This window comes from Parambassis ranga, chromosome 7, assembly GCF_900634625.1.
Source record: "Parambassis ranga chromosome 7, fParRan2.1, whole genome shotgun sequence".
Taxonomy (NCBI): Eukaryota; Metazoa; Chordata; class Actinopteri; family Ambassidae; genus Parambassis; species Parambassis ranga.
The window spans coordinates 18,409,469-18,432,145 of NC_041028.1; the positions used below are offsets into that span (position 1 = coordinate 18,409,469).

The 22,677-nt window shown below is 42.4% G+C and overlaps 1 protein-coding gene across 3 annotated transcripts in view; it reads left to right on the forward strand.

The window, feature by feature from the left end:
• atp2b3b (ATPase plasma membrane Ca2+ transporting 3b) overlaps nucleotides 1-22,677 on the forward strand; it is a 40,175-nt gene that overhangs the window by 15,732 nt on the left and 1,766 nt on the right. Inside the window, exons 7-25 of one of the 3 annotated variants that reach the window (XM_028408979.1) lie at nucleotides 1,661-1,702; nucleotides 1,813-1,977; nucleotides 2,281-2,352; nucleotides 2,455-2,597; nucleotides 3,430-3,562; nucleotides 3,720-3,829; nucleotides 3,956-4,090; nucleotides 4,928-5,034; nucleotides 5,161-5,236; nucleotides 6,374-6,532; nucleotides 6,638-6,817; nucleotides 8,486-8,573; nucleotides 8,650-8,756; nucleotides 9,046-9,237; nucleotides 11,577-11,790; nucleotides 11,897-12,108; nucleotides 15,007-15,114; nucleotides 15,330-15,512; nucleotides 16,632-16,745. In XM_028408979.1, coding sequence (XP_028264780.1) covers nucleotides 1,661-1,702; nucleotides 1,813-1,977; nucleotides 2,281-2,352; nucleotides 2,455-2,597; nucleotides 3,430-3,562; nucleotides 3,720-3,829; nucleotides 3,956-4,090; nucleotides 4,928-5,034; nucleotides 5,161-5,236; nucleotides 6,374-6,532; nucleotides 6,638-6,817; nucleotides 8,486-8,573; nucleotides 8,650-8,756; nucleotides 9,046-9,237; nucleotides 11,577-11,790; nucleotides 11,897-12,108; nucleotides 15,007-15,114; nucleotides 15,330-15,512; nucleotides 16,632-16,745 — 2,540 coding nt within the window. Of the gene's footprint in view, nucleotides 1-1,660; nucleotides 1,703-1,812; nucleotides 1,978-2,280; nucleotides 2,353-2,454; nucleotides 2,598-3,429; nucleotides 3,563-3,719; nucleotides 3,830-3,955; nucleotides 4,091-4,927; nucleotides 5,035-5,160; nucleotides 5,237-6,373; nucleotides 6,533-6,637; nucleotides 6,818-8,485; nucleotides 8,574-8,649; nucleotides 8,757-9,045; nucleotides 9,238-11,576; nucleotides 11,791-11,896; nucleotides 12,109-15,006; nucleotides 15,115-15,329; nucleotides 15,513-16,631; nucleotides 16,792-22,677 lie in introns of all 3 variants that reach the window. The other 2 variants (XM_028408978.1, XM_028408977.1) reach the window with 2 other exon arrangements.

Here is a 22,677-nt window from a genome sequence, read left to right on the forward strand (position 1 = left end):
ATCGGATTGTAAAGAGAAGTTACACTAATTTAACAAAAAGTGTATCAGAACGAAACCTCCTACCCTACCTTTAAAAGGACTAACTTTACTAGTTATATATTGAACAACATATTTTAAACACTGTAACTACCTGAGAAATACAATAATAATGAACAAAAAGTCTCTGAATGGCCCTAACGGGACCTAAAATGACACATGATGATTAAGTCTCTTGTGTCTCTTTAATTCTTGGGGAGGGGTGGGTGTGGGTTGCTGTGCCCAGGGGCCTATTGTTAAATAATCCATCCATACTCACACGTTGCAGCTTGTGTGTGCTAATGTGCGTGTGTGTATAGTTAGTTGGGTGCCTAACTGATCCCAGATAAGAGCTTCGACAGGAAACACACCAATTTAACCTCATGGATAATTTAGCCCCATATCCTCTCCATCCCTGTCTCCACCCCCTCCCTCTTGTCTTATGTTCTTGCCCCCCCCCCCAACTCTGCCGATCCACTTTTCTGTAATTCTGTCACTCTTGTTTACCCCACTCGTGTGCCCTCATTCACTTTCCTATCTCTGCCATTGCTCTCCCGTGTTTCTCCTTCCCACCCTTAATCTGAGAGAGAGAGCGAGAGAGAGGCTGCAGATTGAATCAATTATTGAAAGAGCCAGGGAGAGTGAGGGAGCTGGAGAGATTCAGGGAAGAGTGTTGGTTGGTCAACGCATGAAGCATTAGTCTATGCTCAAATTTGTTTTGGACAGGCCCTGCAGTCAGCACCGAGCTGCAGACAACAGAAGCTACACATACTTTCAGAAGCACTTAAGGTTAATGTCATTACCAGTACACTTATCCATGCCTCCACCACTGCAGTCTTCACTTCTGCATGGGAATGTCTGTTGTACTGTCTGCATCTTGAAAAGAAGAAGGAGACATTATCCAGTAATGCAGGACAGCAGCAAATTAGCAGACGGCGCTTGTAGTATGCCATTAAAGAAATACAGGTTTTGCTTGTTGTCGTCATTCTGTTCCCAGAGTGTTAGCATGTATTGCACTCAGTGCAGCAGCCTCTGTGGGCTAGATCATTCAGACAGTCATTTACTGGAGCTAATACATTATTCATAAGACTTCTACAAATGCCATAACTTGTTAGTTTTTCCTCATGCAGTGGGCTTTGCTATAGGGCTGTTTACTTTTCTGTTTTATCGGTCTTTTTGAGCTGGAGGTTATTTTTTATTTTTTATTTCTACATTCTATACAGTCATCTCAACAGTCATGCCTACAAACACATTCACTGCTTGGGTTTTTTATTCTTCCATTTTTGCTCTCTTTTTTTTCTCTTTTCCCCCTTTTTTCATCTGCCACCCTCCCAAAACCTTTCTTCCTCACACACCCAAACAGAGGACAGTACTCAGTTGCCCATCTCTACAGATGCCACTTACAGCACAGTCACCAATGGTATGTGAGCTTAAAGTTGTCTGCCCCGCTCCTTTCCTCAGCCAATGAATAAACCCCGCAGTGGACAATGGACGTACATGTAGTCTCTTGACCCTTCGATATTGTTTCTGTGTGGTCGTCTGTTTCTGGAAGTGTGTGTATGTTCAGATCAGACATATATATACATGCACCTATTTCTTATAAGTTCTTATCTTTCTATTCATACCTAACTTCCCTTCCTTCCAGGTAAACAACCTGATGGAGCTGTGGAGAACAATCAGAACAAAGGTAAAAGATTATGATATGTGTGTTTAGATATGCAGGATGAGCTTACTTCATCATCAGGTGCAGTGCTGAAAAGACTGTAAATGTTGTTTTTTTTTTTATGTCTGTTTCAGCCAAGAAGCAGGACGGGGGTGTTGCCATGGAGATGCAACCCCTGAAGAGCGCAGAGGGAGGGGAGGTAGAGGACCGAGAGAAGAAGAAGACCAACGTTCCGAAGAAGGAGAAGAGCGTGTTGCAGGGCAAGCTCACCAAACTGGCTGTACAAATTGGCAAAGCAGGTACAGAGATGTCATCCCTGGGCAATCAGCAGTCATTTAGAAGTGTCTACACTAAAAATAAATTGTGCAGTCGTCAGCCCCGCTGAGTTTTTGTTGCAATGACATACAGCAGAATAGTTTGAATAAGAGAATCAATTTGTGTTGTGTGAAGCTTTGCGCGTCAGATTTGTACTAGGTGATTAAACTGTGATCACACAGGTAGCGGAGTGAAGTGAATGATCAGGCGCTCTCTTCATTCACATTGCTTTGGACTGAAACATAAAGCAGACTAAACAGAGTAACTCCTGTTTAATCTCCCCACAGGTTTGGTGATGTCAGCCATCACGGTCATCATTCTGGTGCTGTTCTTTGTCATCAATGCATTCGTTGTTGAAGGTTTGTATGCATACAGCGTCTTCATGCTGTCTCTGAATGTCTCGTATTAACTCAGTTTTTGCCTGTTATGTTGAATATTTACCACTGTGCTCTGTGTTGCAGGTCGCACATGGGCCACAGAGTGCACTCCAATCTACATCCAGTACTTTGTCAAGTTCTTCATCATTGGAGTCACTGTGCTCGTGGTTGCAGTGCCAGAGGGCTTACCTCTTGCTGTCACAATCTCTCTGGCTTACTCCGTCAAGGTACACCCACCAATGCTCCATTTAATGAGCTAAAGCAATGAAAAGATTTTTTCTGAGAAACACACTCACTTGGTTTCCAAAGAGTTAACTGAAATGATCTATACCACTGTCAGTTCTGTCCTCAGGCTGGGTGAAGGTTACTGTAAAACATGGGCTTACAGGTGCAGTAACTGCTCAATGGTGAAAACTGTGGCTTATGTGACACATAAGTGTAGTGCAGTAAAACAAAATGCAAACATACTACATTACCTTTCCATGAAAATGAATGTAACTTTTTGATGGCTTGCAACAAATCAATTAACTTTTTTATAGAGTTTTTGTCAGATAAAATGTTTGTCTGTCAACGTGTTCAGTAATATTGAAACTTGAATTTGTGTAAAGGTGGCATTTGGATTTAATATACCAGAGCTGAAATGTTCCCTGAATCCATTTTTGCAGGATGTGAGAGTCAACATAAACACATCTTCAATAAGAATAATAACTCATGTATTAAGTTTATTTATTAATTAATGTTCTATCTATTCTTCAAGGGAGCATTATCCTTATTAGTACTGTACTGTACAATTTAGTTGCGTCTCCATATTTTCTAATCAGTACTTACCAAATTTGCGTGCACTGTGTCTCCAGAAACAAATGAAGTAAATGAAACTAATGTTCCTAGAAAAGTAAACAGTTACTGAGTTGTCCCTGCCTCCATCTTGCCATCATCAATCTAATCCTGTCTATCCTTCTGCGCTCCCTCTCTGTGCTCTCTCCATCCATCATCATTCCCCCTCTCCCTTTCCACCGCTCACGTTTTTCCCTCTGCTCTTCATCACTATCTCATCCGTAGAAAATGATGAAGGACAACAACCTTGTACGGCACCTGGATGCCTGTGAGACCATGGGCAATGCCACGGCCATCTGCTCCGACAAGACCGGCACCCTTACCACCAACCGCATGACTGTAGTGCAGACGTACGTAGGTAAGCAAAAACCCAACAAACAACATCATTGAATAGATTGAATGAAAGGCATTGCATGGTCTAAAAGGATTTTTTTCATTGGCTCACCAGTGATCCCATGAACAATGAACAATGAGATTATTATTACTGTGTATTAAAGTTAGCTTGTTGTTTCCAGGTGATGTGCACCATCGTGTGGTTCCAGATCCTGGACAGATCAACCCCCGGACACTGGATCTATTAGTCAATGCTATTGCTATCAACAGCGCCTACACCTCCAAGATCTTAGTGAGTCATGCACAGGCAGAGATGCTAATGCTTTGCAGATGCATTTCAGCACATCCTTCAACTGTTAAATAAGTCTGTGGCTTTGTATTAATATTTTCTACTGCCTCCTCCTTTACTCTCTATCAGCCGCCCGATGTGGAGGGGGGTCTGGCTAAGCAGGTGGGCAACAAGACTGAGTGTGGCCTGCTGGGATTTGTATTAGACCTGCAGCAGGACTATGCTCCTGTGAGAGAGCAGATCCCTGAGGAGAGACTGTACAAGGTAGAGACCACATCCATATTCACGAAAAGCTTGAAGGCTCTGTAATAGTGTAGTTACACTTTATCCAGACATTGTTAATCGCTATGAGTTGGAGTATTTTTTATATTTGGATGATACAGTGTTCCATTTGAGCTTCTATTAAACATCTTTTGTGTGTCATTGTAGGTGAAATAATATTTGTACATAACATGGTTAATATGACAAAGTAGAGGATCGAGGATTGAGCCTTGGGGAGCGCCATACATAATATTGACTTGCTCACTTGCTGGTGTCATTACTCCTCCACCAATGCATCATTTATCATAAGAGCAGTCTTTGAAAACAAAACACTCTGTAATGTACAACATAGAGTGTTTTGACAATGCAATTTATTATACTGGCATATTTGATAACAGTCTGAAGCTCAATTGAGATCTTGGCAGAGTTGTTGGTCAAAAGTGCATTGTGTTGCATTTTTGACGAGGTTGCCAGTCTAACTTTTCAATATGCTGTATAGCTGGCAAATATTTCACAATATGCAATTTCTTTCAGCAGTTTATTGTACAGCGACAGCATTTTTCTGCACTATACAATGGTGGAAAATGTATTTAGGTTTTTTTTAATTAAGTAAATGTATCAACACAGCATTGTAAAATTAAATTAAATAGATATAATGTAGAACCCTATGTGAAAATGTAATTCTATTGAACAACATCTACACATTACAGCAATTACAGACCAATAACTGTTTTGTATGGTTTTTACACATCACTGTAACAAGAGTGTATAATAGCAGATCTACATTCACATACATACATTCCTCTGTCACACTTCTCTCTCTCTCTCTCCACCTCTTAGGTCTATACATTCAATTCAGTGCGTAAATCCATGAGTACAGTGATCAAGCTGCCTGACGGTTCCTTTCGTCTCTATAGCAAAGGAGCTTCTGAGATCATGCTGAAGAAGTAAGTGATGGGGAGGATGGGGGAGGTGGTCTGAGGTTACATTGGATGGTGTGAATAAATAGATCTGTGGATCCAGGCTTGGCTGAATGTAAGACACCACTCCATCTGTCCTGTGTCTTTCTCTAGGTGTTCCTACATCCTTGACGCCAATGGAGAACCGCGCAGCTTCCGTCCACGTGACAGAGATGAGATGGTCAAACAGGTGAGCCTTGGTGATGTCTTGCATGTATCGTTATCGCTGTTCTGATGAAACCCAGACATGTCAACATATTATCTCCATTGCTGTGTTCCCCTCTTAAGGGCAAACTTGAACTTATTTTAGCATTCTTTTGTAGGTTCTTATTAGCATGAATGATGATGAACTTTTATTTTGTTGTACAAGCTTGATTGTTACAATGACAATAAAGGTTGTATTCTACTCTGTTAGGTGTTCTAACAGAGTAGTGATAACGATCCAAAGCAGCACAATTATGAGCCAAACAATGAGCTGAAACGTGGCAGGTGATCTGCTAACACCCCAATAACATGATGTTGTAGACGAAGTTATGACCTCCTGAAGCTGTCATGATAACCAACGGGTTCCTCTGATCGGCTAGGTTCTGCCATGTTCTCTGGGTGACACCATTAAATTAGGTGTTAGTTTGATAAACTCTTGATAACTGCTGCTGACTCAGGCTGCCTATTCTGCACCATAAATATCCCCCAGAAAAAAAATATCTTTCACACTTTACAGATAAACAGCAACACTTGGAATCACACTAAATACCATAAGCACTGCTGAACAGAATGTGAGCAAAAACTCTGGCGTCAGCATTGGCAGGCTTATATACATTTCAGATCTGTCATACATACAGTATAGAGCTTTGCTACATCAGCCTTGTAGTAACTCAAATATTTCGAAGCAAAGCACGTGTATTTGTTCTTCTCACAGTTTTTCAGCCTATGTAGCCCGAGCATTGTTTCACTGACTGACAGGATGGCTGACCTAAATTTGGCTCATGATGAACACAGCTTATGCCGTGAGAAAAATAACTCTGCTTCTTACACAACTTTATTCCAGCTCAGTTGTTCAGTTTGCATTGTGGCAGCTTTGTGTCACCTCCTCTTTACATCATGCTGTTTTCCCTCAGCTGTCTGCACTAGGCTAGGGGTCTTTTCCCTGCAGCTTCGTCACAGTAATCATGGCTATTCAGTGTGCAGTAGTTAAAACTTCATAACTTTATTATTGCTATAGATATTGTCATAAGATTTTTACACAGTAAGCTAAGCATGTGTAGCTTCATAGGGGGGAATTTGCTGGACTTCATCCTATTTGTATGTATGAATGATTAATTAATAGGTGATTGAGCCAATGGCATGCGAGGGCTTGAGGACCATCTGCATCGCGTACCGTGACCTTTCATCCAATCCGGAGCCAGACTGGGAAAATGAGGCTGAAATAGTGACGGAGCTGACCTGCATCACTGTGGTTGGGATAGAGGATCCTGTGCGGCCTGAGGTAGGAACTTGTTGGGTGAACTCATACTGTGACTTTGTGACTGAAGGTGTATTTTAAAAATCGGAAGTGGGGTATTTCTGTGAACACATTTCTTGGTTCCCGAAGGTGCCTGAGGCCATCCGTAAGTGTCAGCGTGCGGGCATCACAGTGCGGATGGTGACTGGTGACAACATTAACACAGCCAGGGCCATTGCTGCTAAATGTGGCATCATCCACCCTGGAGATGACTTCATCTGTCTAGAGGGCAAAGACTTCAACCGACGAATCAGGAATGAGAAAGGAGAGGTAAGTCGGGGTCTCAGGTGGGTTAAGTGCACCTTCAACTCAAGTCGAATTTTTTAAAGGATTCCTTGTATGTTAACAGGAAGCTATTCATTGCAATCGAAAATGGGTAGCAGACCAATCTTTAGCATGACACCAGCCTGTACACGCACATAAAACCAAACATGCTAAACATTTGGTCAAATTAAGTGAGTGAGTTCAAATGTAAGTTCTAATCCAATTCACATTACATTTGACAAATGTAGTGATTCATTATTTGTATTTGAAACTCAACAGTATACTGACCTGCTGCTTAGCTAATGTAAGTAGCATTACTTTAAAGGCTCATTTCAGATTTTTATATTAGGCACAACAATAGACGGGCTGATCTGTTGTATTTTGCTGTATGGGCTGCTGAATGAGCCCAATGTAGAGGGGCATTTGGTGAATAAAAACATCTTTATAGGTGCAATATAACATATATAACAAATTGTTATATCCCTATATAGTCCCTGTTCCTCCCCTTCCACTCATAAGTCAACTTTACGTAACAGGACCAGCAACCTGTTAGTTAGCAACGTGCGTCTGTCAGAGCGATGAAGGGAGAAGTGTGTGTTTGGCTGTTTAACTGAATTGCTAACAGTCAGTTTTAGTTATTTTGCCATGGGAAGCCATAGAACTGTGTATTTTTAGAGCCCAGCTGACATCAGATTATTACAGATAGATCTGCATTGCTGCCTTCAATGCTTTAGGTATTCATCATCACATAGTGTGAGCTGCTTCCACTCCATTATTTTCAATACCCTCAGCCCCGTCTGCAGCACATGCAGCAGTGTTAGCATCACAGCTGAGCAGATGGTGGTGCAGTGAGTCAAATGATGCTCGTCATGGTAAGTTGCTGGTAGTAGTCGGTGAAATAAATTGCTAGAAAGTTAACAAAAAATGACTCTTACAGTTTCTCTTTTCAGTGTAACAATAATATAAGTATAATCAGTACTGATTGAGAATTGATCAGGCGCTCTTCATTTATCATAAAACTAAGTATCTAGAAAAGTATAAAGATTTTTTACTGTCATTTATTGAAAAGAAATATGCTTCAGTGTCATAATAATGGATTTTAAAATGATTTACCATATTTATTGTCTTTTATACAAAGGGAATAGATCTCGCCTGAGTACATCAGGGAAGTCCACATATGCCCCCACACAAAGAGCTTTAAGCTGCAGTTCTGATGTATTTGCAGGTCTGTTTCCTGTCTAACCCCAGATCCATTCTCACTCAGTGCTGATGTGGGGCTCTGCGTGGCCTCTGTACTTTTTGTAAACAATTACAGGCACCGCTTTCATCTAACCCATTGTCCTTTATCATTTGAATTTAGCAGAATGCTTAATGAGGTGGATAGTTGCTGATTAGTGCTTTGCCTATTTTCTTGTGGAGTGTGATTTTATATTTACACTCTAATATGCTGCCTAAATTATTATTATTCAAGAGCACAGTGTGGTTAGATTGAATGAAAGGGGTACATAGAAGAGCCAGTTTCACCGTGCGTCTTTGATCTATTTCCCTTCAGCTCACCTGCCTAACAGATCAACAGTGACATCTAGTGAAAGAAGAGACAAGGCAATAGATTCCTCTTGTACTTTTCATCATCATCAAACACTTTCCCCCCCTCTGTTTCTCGCCAACCGACAGATTGAACAGGAGCGTATTGACAAAATTTGGCCCAAACTGCGTGTGCTGGCTCGATCTTCACCAACTGACAAACACACTCTGGTTAAAGGTACGTCTCAGGATCGTAAACCAATATGCACATTTTCTCCACACTCCAACTTATTTTCTTCCTTTTTTGTGTCCAGGCATCATCGACAGCACCATTACAGAACAGAGGCAGGTTGTCGCAGTAACAGGAGACGGAACTAACGATGGACCAGCTTTGAAGAAGGCTGATGTGGGCTTCGCCATGGTAACCTGACATGACTTTAACCCTGCTTAGTTGTTTAGATCAAGACCTTCAATATATTGATTACGAAAGGCAAAAAAATGCACAAATTATGCTTAAAACCACTGTGTTTGGATTGCGTGCATTTGATTCTGGCCACGGCTCTTACTCATGTCAAGTGGTAGCACTTGGAGGCAGGACAACACGATATTGAGACAGTGGCACTCCAAAGTGATTTGGACGCTTGAGCGCTTGCATGAATCATGCCACGAGAGCCACGGTCTCCTCCTCACTCTGTGTCAATCTCTGGCAGGGTATCGCAGGGACAGACGTGGCTAAAGAGGCGTCTGACATCATCCTGACTGATGACAACTTCAGCAGCATTGTCAAGGCGGTGATGTGGGGACGAAATGTCTACGATAGCATCTCCAAGTTCCTGCAGTTCCAGCTCACTGTCAATGTAGTGGCTGTCATCGTGGCCTTCACAGGGGCCTGCATCACTCAGGTAGACAGATTGAATAATACACACTCATGCTGAAACACGTGCATTCCCACACACACACAGACACACACATGACACTTCTGTAAACATCACTCACCTCACATTTGCTAAGACAAAGCTGAATACCGAAATGCTTTTTATGCATTTTTACACCTTACATAAGCAGTGTGTCCTAATGCTGGAAACATTTACATACGTTTGACACTTGTACAAACTGTATATTTGCAAATATATATGTGTCCTAATAGGCAAAATCTAAAACAAGAGATGCAGGAGGGGATCAGTTAAACCTTTTCACCATACTTTCTTTCTATAGTACCACACTGGAGCACGTTAAATCCCCTTTTTGTAGAGGTTGATGTCTATGACCTTGAGAAAGCAGCATCATCACTACCAATATGGCAGTCTTCATGTTGGAGAAAAGACACTAGCAGGCTGTGGGTTCCAAATCAGTTGAAAAAAGCTTTCTGAATCATTCCAGGAAGGCCATTTAAACAGTGCTGACTCACAGTTGTCAACACAAGTTTTCAGTTTCAGCTTCACTTTCTGCATTAGATGTCTTGGACTGTGTACTGCTGCATAACTCCCTCTACCTCATCATGACTGTATAATACCTTCACCCATGGAGGATTCACACAGTGGATTCGTGTGCAAATGATGTTTCATCTATTAATTGAGCTGATCTGTTAAAAAACAGAACAGTCCTTAATTCTTATCCTTATTTACTGTCACTAGGTATTATTTATGGTTACCATCTGTATCCGGGTCTAGACCTGGTGGTGGTGGCGAAAGCTGGAGGGAGGAGGGCTTGAACTGGCGTAAAATCAGGCGGTGCCTGGGGTGGAGGAGGGTTGCCAGAGTTGATCTGAAAGGCAGCTAGAGGAGAGACGTAAGACTTTTACATTTTCTGCTAAGCCGTGATTGGGTAGGTGAGTGACGGACCGGCAGCTGATTGGTGAGGGAGGAGCTCTCACCTGGCTAGAGTGGGAGGTTAAAAGAGAGGGAGAGCGAGGGGCGAGAGAGAGAGAACAAGAGAAGGGTGAAGAGCAAGAGATCTGGGAGGAGGATAGGGAGATGATTGGTGTATGGCGTGCTTTAAACCACGATGAAGAGAACAGAGTCTTCCTGACTGAACCTGCGCTAAGAGCTTCATTATTGACTGATACTGGCCAAAAAATAAAAATATCTGAGTCCGTGGTTGTTGAAGAGTCACAGGTTCATCTGACATGTGGAGGATTCAGAGGTGTAGAGTTGCTGTTTGCAGTCCTTTCTCAGCGTTGGTAATGTGAGGAGGAGCCTAATCCCCTTCTATCATCACTACTAATGAAGTTACCCATCTTACCCATGTTAATTACAACACTGGAGAAATCTGACAATATCAGCATATCAGATGGTACTGCAGAGACAACTCATTCCACCATAGTAACCTACACTGAAGAGCAAATCCACGGCTTCTTTACAAGAATCATCCTTCTGCAGACAGGAAGAGCACAGGTGTATTCTGTCCCATGAATAATGGCTGCATCCCATTACTCTCTGACACCGTGCTTCCTGGCTCACTGGAATAGATTATTTGAGCACTTAATAGATCCTACTTGTGCTTTTCCAGTTATGATGAGTCAAACTGTCAATAAGGTCTATTCCAGGGGAACCACGAAGCACAGAAACATTTTCAAACCTGTACAATGACTTTTCCTTCTATAAAATTATTAAACTATTACTGCGATTGTACGTATTGTACTCATAACGCACTAGAAAACTGTGTGTGTAACTCTGCATACATTTTATGGCTTTGTGCTATGTTTTCAGGTTGTCACCTTGATGTAGTTACTGCAAATTTGGTGCAGGGTTCAGCAGGACACAGGCTTTTGGTTTGTGGTCAGGTGATTGTGACTGAACTAAAATGCTAATTATGACATTTTACATCCAAAAGGTCAACTCCAGTGCAACGTCACAATATTCTACAAAAACACTACAAAATATAATTCCATTAAATATATGATGAGGTTATTAGGGTTTAATCCTAATCATAAAATGGAACTATTAACTGTTTAGTGCCCTATATTTACTGTCCTCCATTCTTTTTACGCTGCCTGTCAGATAAAGCAGTTACCATGGACACTTGTTTGCACTGACTGAGAATCACCCGCACAAAAAGAACAACATCAAAGTAAACAACATTTGTGTTCTGGTAATTATATTTAAATAATCTGACCAGATTGCTCAAACTGATTGACAGCACTCCTTGTTGAAAACAGCCTTTTCACTGTCAGGGTCAGTGAAGTCAGGCTCATTTGAACCAGGTTCCTGACGCTGGTCCCTGGCTGTGAATCTCTCTGCAGGACTCTCCTCTGAAAGCAGTGCAGATGCTGTGGGTGAATCTGATCATGGACACGTTTGCTTCTCTGGCCCTGGCCACCGAACCCCCCACCGAGGCCCTGTTGCTACGGAAACCCTATGGCCGGAACAACCCGCTCATCTCACTGACCATGATGAAGAACATCCTGGGCCATGGAGTGTATCAACTGATCATCATCTTCACTCTGCTGTTTATAGGTCTGTACTTCAGTGTTTGCCCACACAGGTGTTATTACAGATTACTCCAATTTCCTTTTTTCCGTCACTCACATTGCCTCTTCTTCCTCCCTTTGAAACTCTCCAGGCGAACGCATGTTTAACATCGATAGCGGCCGCAATGCTCCGCTCCACTCCCCTCCCTCAGAGCACTACACCATCATCTTCAACACCTTCGTCCTCATGCAGCTTTTCAATGAGATCAATGCTCGCAAGATCCACGGAGAGAGAAACGTCTTTGACGGAATATTTGGCAACCCCATCTTCTGCTCCATCGTTCTGGGGACCTTTGCTGTGCAGGTCAGGTTAACACTATAAAAAAATGTTTGTTTAGTGTTTAGAGAACATTTGAGTGGTCATGTTGTCATTTTGATAAGTACTGCAGCATGCTTTGGAAGAAGAATAGAGCAGACCTTCTCTGGTGGTGACTTCTAGAATATTTTAGAAAACATTTTTTCTAGCGGTACAAAATATTTTTTAATCATTTAAATCATCTTTTTAAATTAAGGGGAAATCTTAATATTTCTTAAAAAAATCTTAAAATTTTTTCTGGCATCTTTTATGATGCTAGACAGTTTATTTAATTCAATTTTTTAGTTTTTAAATTCCCATTTAAACTATGATTATTATATTATTTATTAATATATAATATATAATAATATATATATATTAATAATATATAATATTATAATAATATAATAATATGAGTGTCAGTGTAAATGAGCACCATAACACAGAATGAATTTTTTATATAAATTATAAAACAATTGTGAACTAAATTTTAGTAAAGGTGTCCAAAGTAAATAAGAACATATATTTTAGACCTGTTTTGTAACTCGCCTGCTCATTCTGTAAAAAGATGTCCACATTTTCAACCCCTAACCAATCAGAGCGCTGTCTGTCCTGGGGAACACAGATGAACTGAGCACTGTGTGTACACAAAAACACAGACAAGCAAACAAAGGGAGAGGAGAGGAAGAAGGATACGTTCCAAAGCTCTTCAATGCTTGGTGTTAGTCTGGGGAGAAAGAAGAGAAGAGAGAGCTGAAGGGGGGAGGGAGGTGGCAGTGATTTGGAGCGTAAGAGTGACAAGAAGACAGTTCAGACGGATTTGGAGGAGAACAGCTGAGAGGCAACTGAAGACTGGAGGCAGGTTGAGAGAGGTGGAAGGAGAGAGATAAGCCAGAGGATGGATCTTGTCTCCTCCCTGCAGAAAGATAACTGTATGATAGGCTGTATCATACTCTCAGTGAGATTGATGCAGTGCAGGTCAGTGTGGAGATGACAGTGTCACTGATAAGCATTGTTCTTGCTGTAAATGATCATGCTGCTGTTTAGAATGCTGTTGGTACATCCACTGCATGTGGAGCCTCTGTAAAGGAGCGTACTGTCACCGCGGTTTAAAGATGCTCACTGGAAACAAGCCACATTCATTACACAACAACAGAGTGACTTACAGTAAACTTGATTGCACTGATTAATGTGGCTGAGACTGTGCTTTCCCAGCTCAGAATCCCTAATAGTACTGGTAATGTAATATAGTGTGGTTCAACATTGGCTGCACTGGCGCCGCTTTACAAATGACTCGCATCAGGACAAAAGTTGCATTAGAAGAAGTGTTGGGCTGCAAAAAATATTTCTTTTTATTTATTCTTTATGGACTTTTATAGTCCATCTGACAGTTACAAAAAAGTGGGAAATGTACTGTGAAAAATTAAAACCAAAATAAAACCACCTAACATTAATGAACTAGGTGCAGACCTGCAGCGCACTGGTGCTCTACGTATTGCTTAGTTATCTAATTGTACTTCATGGTATCTCTTCTGTTACATAGTCCTGACACTGCTCCTATACGTCGCCTTATTAGTCTGAAAATTCGATTTGAAAATAAGATTTTACACAAAGTAGCTAAAAAGAGCATTTGACCATGACGCTTTCTTTCTTTGTATACAGGGGTGGGTAGGATTTAAAAAGGTGATCAGTGCTCCAGGGTCTGATCTGTTTTGTTATGCCTCCATGTGGCAGCAGCAATGGGCTAGATGGAATTTCTTTAGATTGGCATCCAAGCCTGAAGTTGTTATCAGATGCCAAAAATGAAGGTCACTGTGAAACTGCTTCATTTCTAAGAGTGCAATATCTTCTGATATCTTCGGTATATATACAAGCATATACACGGATACACTGACAAGACTTTGGGGGTTAAAGGTCAAAGAGTTTACTGTAAGTTCACATCTCTCCTGTTTGATATGTTGCGAATACAATATATCAAGAATACAACATATCAAGAGTGCCTTTACAGGCACACAGCCGTATGGGTGATTAGTATTTGTTGGTAAAGGTCAAAGGTCACTGTGACATCAGAAAATGTGTTTTCATACTAGCATACATATTGTCTCATGTCTCATATATGGGTCTGGACAGACACGGATGGTGCTGGCATACAATAACTAGGAATTCATTGTAGTTTCTCACCTTTTCCTTTGTTAAAGACTAGTGCTACTGTGCTCACAAATACCTACAAAGCAACTCAGCCTCTCTCTGAGGTTGTCTGCATAGTCTTTTTTTCTGTTGCCTGGAGGAAAATCACCCGGCGTTTTTGTTTTGTTTGTCGTTTTTTTTGCAGGGCTGCTCTGAGCACTTTGCCTCAACTTGAAATGCTCTGAACTTTCCTGATGCTGCCCGTGTCATCCACATCATCCTTTTACCTCAAGCAGAGAGTCTCCGGCTGCAGATTTACTCACTAGTTCACTCCTCATGTAACTCTCAGCAAGAAAGACAATATTTCCCAAAATGTCAAACTATTCTTTTAAATAATTTGCAAGCTGAGACTAAACCTTATATTTATTAATGCACTGCACCTCTAAAGCTTTAAACACACCAGCCCAGAGAACATCATGTTCTCCTGCAGTGTTCCTGGTGTAGACACACAGATGATTTACTGCCAACTGATGACAAGTAGAAATGTGAAAAGGACGAGAATTCCTCATGAATAATTGAATATTCTAACACAGACGAGTGCAGGTCTTCACATGATCATTTTTAAACACCACCAGGGAATATAGTGGTAATGCTAATTTGCATGTCCTACCTGAAGTAGAGGAGAACTGAGCTGTTCTTTTACAGTACCGTCAGGGCTGCTTTCTCCCTGGACGTATGCGTACAATAGTAATGACATGCCTGCCTGTGTTTCTGCTGCAGATCGTGATCGTGCAGTGGGGAGGGAAGCCCTTCAGCTGTGCTCCTCTCAACGTGGAGCAGTGGCTCTGGTGTCTGTTCGTGGGAGTAGGAGAGCTCCTCTGGGGGCAGGTAAGCAGCTCTTAGCCTGCTGAGTCAAACCAACGCTGAGCAAGAGCAGGCGGGCCTGTCTCCCCCCGAGGGGAGGCTAAAGAAACATTTTCACACTGATAAACTCATTTCTTAGGTTATATAATGTGCTTCTATGTAGAAGCTGCCACCTGCTCAGTATAATGCCACAGTAGCATCCTCTTGTCAAATGACATCATAACAAACCCGGCTTCTAGGTGATCGCCACGGTGCCAACAGAGCGGCTGCCATGTCTGAAGGAGGCGGGCCTGGGTTTGGAGCCTGGAGAGGAGGAAGGCGAGGAGCTGGCAGAGGATGAGGAGGAGATTGACTGTGCGGAGAGAGAGCTGCGCCGTGGACAGATCCTCTGGTTTAGAGGCCTCAACCGTATCCAGACCCAGGTACTGTGTGACTGGACCTCCAGATCTCTCATTGGCACACACACATGTCAACCAGAAGCTTCACCTGGTCATGACACATGAGCAGTTTGTTTAAGGTAGAAGGGGGATAACACTACATCTAAATCTGAATATGGACGCCTAATGTCTGCACTACTTTTACCAGGTGCTTTTTAATAAAATACCATTTATCAAGGGGGGATATTGTTGTGTAATGTTGCCTAAATAAACTGCCAGTGTCATGGCCCGTACACACTAACAAGAGACTTTTGGAAGGAAAGAACTTTTTTAAGCTGCATTATTGACTCTCCTGAGTTTAAACAGTTCTTACTCCTCAAAAGTCCGTCTCTCTCATCCTGTCTGTGCTTTTCTTCTGAACTGTGCCAAACATAATGATGATCAAGTTTTTTTCTCTCTCTCCAAAACAGCAAACTTTTCTGTTCTGCTCAGAAAATGGCTCGGAAGTGGTATCTTAGATGCTCATAAACACCACGAAAGGAGATAAATGAAGTGATTGTGTGTGTGTGTGTGTGTGTCACAGCAGTGGCTGTGTTTGTGAGTGTTTACATGTTGTTTAGAGGCTAATAAGCTAAGTAGACAAGCCCATGGTTACATAAATTGATCAATTCTTGCACTGCTTTGTGTGAGACTGGACCATAAAAGAGAGCATCGACATGAGCAGCAGTGTGCTTAACAGCCTCCTCAGGAGTGTTAGAGAGCCAGGCCAGACTCTCTGCTAAGTGCCTGTCTTTACCTAAAGTGGTCCGTTTTTTTATTAAGAGGGTTTGGTCTGAGTGTGCAAACAGCAAATACACATGCAAGCACACACACAACCTCACACACAGCTCATGTGATATCTCACTGAGGCACATTTGCAGTCAAAAAGCATCAACCCTCAGAACCACAAAGCTTGGCAGGGGGTCTAAATGATTTCATTAAAAAAAAATATTTTATTTTTTTTTTTTTAAAAAGAGAGAATTTGCACCCTTCTGTGCAGCTACACAGTGATACAGCACACATTCTATACTGACATCAGAAACTTCTTGGAGGAAGCAAACACTCACGCTCAGACCGGACTTTCCTGCCCTCACTGAGTGCTGCTGTTTTGTGTCTGTCCTGCAGATGGAGGTAGTGAGCACGTTCAAGCGAAGCGGTTCGTTTCAGGGAGCGGTGAGACGGCGCTCCTCCGTGCTCAGTCAGCTCCACGACGTAAACACTATCTCTACCCCCTCTCACGTAGCTCTCTCCACTGCAACAGCCAATACCAGCCCAGCCCCCGGGAGTGAGTCCGCCGAACGCATGTACACACACAAACACACACGCATACCTGCACACACTTGCAGTCTCTCTCTCTCACACACACACATTCATTCATAGTCACAAACACACAAAACACACACACACGCACACTGCTGCACGGCACGTGGACTGCAGTATTTTTTACTCTCTATGGTTGTGTCCCCTCCGGCTCGCTCGCTGCTCGTTTGTGTGCAATGTTTCCTCTATTCTTTTCTCTTATTCTCCCTTTCAAACAGCACCCAGTCCTGACCGGCTGTGTAGTTCTGGTCTGATCTGGTCTGGTCCGAATCCAGTCCCGGTTCCAGGCCAGATTCTGTTTTGTTGTTGAGTGTTGGCCAGTGCAGGAGGCGGCTGGCTGTTCTCTCCCTGCCTGAGGTGTCCTGACAAATGCTAAAGCATTCCTCATTAAAAAAAAAAAACAACATGACTCATTTAAAAGAGCAAAAAGGAGACAAAGGGACCTTAAAGTTCAGAGAGCAAATGGCAGCTCCTCCTGCACATGTGTTATTTCCTGTCTGTGAATGAGGTCAAGCGTGGTTATTGTGGTCAGCCCCTGGTGTAAACATCTCTAATCTAAAGGAATGGTGTAATTTCTTCCAAAAAAAAAACAAGGCAGTACAATTTTGCTGTAACAATAATGTGACTTTTCATGTTACGGGTATATTTCACTGCCATATAATTCATACTCATTACCAAATGGCTTTCATATGGCTTCTCTAAACTGTAAACCTTCGAGTATAAAAGCCCCATAACACACTGCTGTTTCCAAGCCTACGGTTTAAGAACATCTTCCTCCTGCTTTCCTTCTTCTGCTCCTCTCTCTTTTGTTTGGTGCTGCAATTGTTGTCAACTGGTTATTCCTGTAACAGTATTTCCAGCTCCGACGTCACAAGTTTGGTCCCCCTGATGTCTCCAAAAGTCCTGATTTCTCTCTCTGTCCGCTCTGTTTTTCTCCTCTTTTTCTCCATCAGAGCTCTCTCTCCTCTTTCTTCTATATTTATGAGATATTACAGGTTCCCTGTTTGCAGAACTACTCTGTGAAATGTCTTCTAATTGTTCTTCATAAGTAGAGTTGTTCTTTTGTAGAGGTATTTAGATTTGATCAGATCTAAATACAGGCTCTTGTGTAGCATACTGATAAGATTTCTTTAGTAGACTCCATTTTTTTTCTCTTTTTTTTGGAACTTACTTCATCCCTTTTTGTCATTCTCCCATCTCCTTACCAAAGTAGCGACCACCCCTCATGTTTTCTCTTGATTTCTTTGTATGTCAGTTCTGCGCGTCTGTTTGAAAGCGTGTTTACATGTGTGTGCATTTTCTGACATAACCTGAGAGCCGTAGCCTGAGTGTGTGCGCCTGTGCTTCGTATGCGTGTGTAGGAGTGCGTGCGTGCATGCATGCGTGCTGTCTCTTCATTTGGTTGTCTTCATCTGTCTTCTCAGTTGCTTCTTCTTACCTTTCTTGCTCCCTTCCTGTCATCAACCCCCCCCCCCTCCTCCTCCTGCCATTCCACGCTGACCTCCTCCCTCCTCACCTTGCTCCATCACTTATAAGTGTAGATACAGAGAGGCCCGAGTCAGCACTGCTGACACCTCATCGTCGCTATCATCCTAGAGTCACCTGAACTTTATTTAAGTGCTTTGGAGGCACATCCTTCACTCCATTTACAAAGTAAAATATATAACGAAATCAGTGTGACTAACATTGGCTGCCTGATAGAAAAGACATCAAATAAATGGAAGGAGGGATGTACAGTCAAAGTATGGAGCTAGGGTTCAGGTCCCACCATGCCAGCTCATTGCTTGCTTTTTCAATTCTTCTACCTTAATTTGAGCAGCTTGTTATGTCCAAATCTGTTGCTCAGCCACAGCAGGCTATGACACATAACTTCTTGTGCTTCAGCCCCTGATGAGAAACCAAATGGATTTGGACAAACAAATGGAGCAAGGAGAGAATGTGAAGGAGCAAGCATTAACTTAAAGTTTGATGTGACCCGGGTTTGCTCTTATGAATCACTACATGTCGTCTGGAGGCAAAAAGAGTTGTACTGCAGTTCCTGTTTACATAAGCTTTTGGTGTGGGGCTCACACATACAAAAGATTCAAGTAGAGCCACAGAAACACAATATAAAACATGATTTTATATGTTTATCACAATGTCAACACACGGAAAGACCAGAACCAACATGATGATCCAGAAGCTCTGTGAGGCTTTACTATGAGCTAATGCTAACATGCTCACAGTGCTAGTGCGTACATGCTAAGGTTTATACGTTTTTAGTATAATTTAGAAATTTGCCCAGAACACCCAAGCAAAGCAGAGGCTGATGGAAAAGACATTGGAATTTGAGTAAAGTGTTGAATTTCCCCAAAATCACAAAGCATGAATGCATTTTTGTTCCAGAGTGCCCTCTGCTGGACAGACTATGCTATAACACCACTTGCACTGCTGCACAAAAGCAAAGCTTGTATGTTAGGCTTTGTAAAAAAAAGGCCACAAGAGGTTCAAGGGATGTTTTTGTCCTTTCAAGAGCTCAAATGTTGAGTCCACTGAAATTTCAGTTTTAAACCTGCTGGTGGGACTATGCGTATTAGGTTCAATCAACAAGGTAATACGAACTGAATACTGACCTCATAGATGGTGCTCGGTCATTGCACCAACTGAGAAACATTCTTCGATCTAAACTTTTTAACAGAGACACACTGTTGGTTCTGGTCTTTTTCCTGGATTTAGTGTCAGTCCCAACACAATTAGCCTGCACCTGCAAACCCTGTCCTGTCATAAGTCTGATGGTCTCAGCTGCAAGCACTGCCTATATCAAGGCAAACCGACCCGTTCCTCTGCACTGCTCCTTGTCCACAGTTAACTTCAGGGTCATTACTGTATTCCACTATACCCAGAGTTCTTTGCAAATAATTCAGAGCCACCCTCAGACTTGGCAGTGTGCCCTGCTGCAGTACGATGTGTGTAAGCTCTGACGTCCGACGTCCCTGACTTTTCACGGCCACATCTGTCATCGCTGGGTAAGAAAAGAGTTCAGGGATATTTGAGGGAGGTCTCTAAGAGATAAAAGTGGATGTCTCTGTTTCATGCTTTCATCCACCTGAGCTGGAGCTCTCTGGATCTGTAGATCTGTGGATCCAGTTTGTTTTCATTTCTGATTGGACTAGTTTAAAATATAAAGATGTCAAGAACCTATCCTTTGCTTCTAGGTGCTTTGCTAAAATCTGTGCATGTTTAAAAGGGCATATATCAGCCTCCACCCTCAGTCTCTGCTGCTTAAATGCGATGTGAGTAGGAGATAGGAGGACGCACTGAATGTAGGAAAGGGTAGCGCTCCTCAGAGTGAGAAACAGGAGCCATTAACCAGTCATCTACCTCACAGCTTCTCCCTGTATTTATGTTGCAGTCTCTTCTCATCAGCAGTTGTTTTGCACACAGCAGCCTCTCTACTTTACAGCGCCTATATCCTTCGTATTTAACCATCATCGTTTTTCCATTAAGCACTGCTGAAAGAGCCGGCAGGGAGAGAGAAAGGAAGTGGGTGAGAGAAGTAACACAGCAGTGCCCTGGCCTCCAGGCCTCTCTGGTCACACTGTGGGCGTTATATACTCGAAAGTTTACTTTTACCATGGAGACAAAATGAAAACAAACCGAGCGCTAACAAAGTGAGAAAGTAGCATTCTGAAAACCTTCTCAGTCTGCATGAGGTGTTTTTCTACTGTCTGACAGGCTCTTTGGAAAAACAGATAAGCACTGAACCTACTGCTTGACCGTCTGTCTGTATGTCTGTCCGTCTCTCAGTCTATCATGAGCCAGAGTCATATATAGAGACTCCACCTAGTTTGGCCAACTGCAGCACTGACCTCCATTCAGCTGCCTGACCATCCACCTCATAATCACAGTTTGGACTCCAGTCGGTGTTGTAGTCGACATCCAGCTTCTCCTGTGTTTACCTCATTTGGCCAAACTGTCTCTATGTAGGGCTCTGCCTGCGTCTGCCTGTTAGTATATTTGCATTGAACTGTCTCTGTTTCTTTTAAGCTCATGCTGCTTCTTTTCCTCTGTTTGGGCTTGGGGAAGGGTGCATGGACCAACTTCCATGGCAAAGGAATGTGTTTATGTGCGCATACACCATACACTGCATAATGCACCTTGAAGTACACTCATAGAACTCACTCTGGTGTGTGTGTGTGTGTGTGTGTGAGAGGCAGAAAGAGAGCGTAAGTGACAAAGATCTGATTCAGCATGACCTGGCTGCCTTTCATTGTGTGACAGGGCTGACGCCTGAGCTTTGCTCTGGCCTTTGAACCAATCACCTTCTGTTTCTATTAATCTAACCAATCACACGCTGTTCTAACCTGCTGATTCTCTGTGATGTCACTTTTCTGTTTTGCAAGATTTCTTTTTTTTTTTTTATATCCCACAGCAGTTCCAACATCAGCATCATTATCATTTCAATCACTTTGCACTTCTCTCGCTGCTGCATGGCCACAGCACACTTTGCACATGTGCATGTGTATGAGTGTTTGATGTGTGTGTGTACAGAGATGCTGACTGACTGAATGAGTCATCGTCTGGCTGTCAATGTGTTTTTGTGTGTATGAACCAGCTCTCCTTAACAAACAGTGCCTATAACTAAAAAACTGCCCGATGCATGCAGGCGTCCACCTTCAAGCCGCACGTTGTGAGGACAGCTCAGCTACTCTGCATGTTTGCGTGTGTGTGTGAGCGTGCGTGTGTGTCTGTGAGCGTGCGTGCGTGCGTGCGTGCGTGTGTGGTCACTGCTATAGGTTCTTGCAAATTTCTTAACATATTCTACATTAAACTAACACACCATTCCTGCTTCTTCTTCATTTGTGCCTAACAACCACCCTCATCTGTGTACATGCATGTGATCCAGTGTGCTGAGGTATGAGTGTTTTCCCCATGCATATTGTCACCAATACAAACACACACATACACACACACACACACACACAGGTGTGTATGATGTCAAGCGTGTGCAGCTTCTGTGGTCTTTGTGATGGTGGCTACTGAATGCTCTCGACTGACTATTGTGTGAGAACTGACTAAAACACGCCATCAGCCAACTCATTTTGAACGTTTTTTTTCCCATGTTTGTCTGTGGTGACACACAGGGTCAGGTGGATACTGAGTCGACACTAAATTAGTCAAGACATTGATGTTATCAAGGTAACAATCATTTGTGTATGGATAGTATCTTCATGTCATGGGGTCCTATACAAAATTAGTGAGAGCAGATTAAATATCCTAACAAATAAAAAAGATAATTTGCCAATATGTGTAATCTTTCATTACGTCTTCTCATTTAAAAAAAAAAAAAAAGCTTGTTAGTTAGCTTAGCTTTAGCATAAAGACTGAAAGCAGGAGGGTATCTTACCACTCTGGCTTTGTCCACATGTAACAGAGTCCTTCCGATCTACAGCAGTTAGGTAGATGCTGAAACATTAAATATATATTTTTGACGCATTTTATCCACAGCAAAAGTGAATATACATAGATTTTTCAGCAAGCGCTACTGAAGCTGCAGCAAAACTGCAGTTCCTCAAGTGGCCCCTTGTTCCAGAAGTGAAGCAGTCCCCACAGAGAGCCATCTTAAAACGACCAACTTCACAGTGATACAAAAACATCCAGGTTAATAGTATGGATTATCAAAGCTGCTTTTCACAAAGCTCTGGTGCAGGTTAGTTTTTATTTCTCCAGAGTCTGATCTGTGTACTAGTGTAGTGGAGTCAAAATTTGTGTGTACGTCCCCGATAACAAGATTTTCTACCAGGAAATTAGTGCAGATATTCTCAGTGAGGAGGAAAAACACACACCAATGAGCCTTTTCCAGCATTGTGAG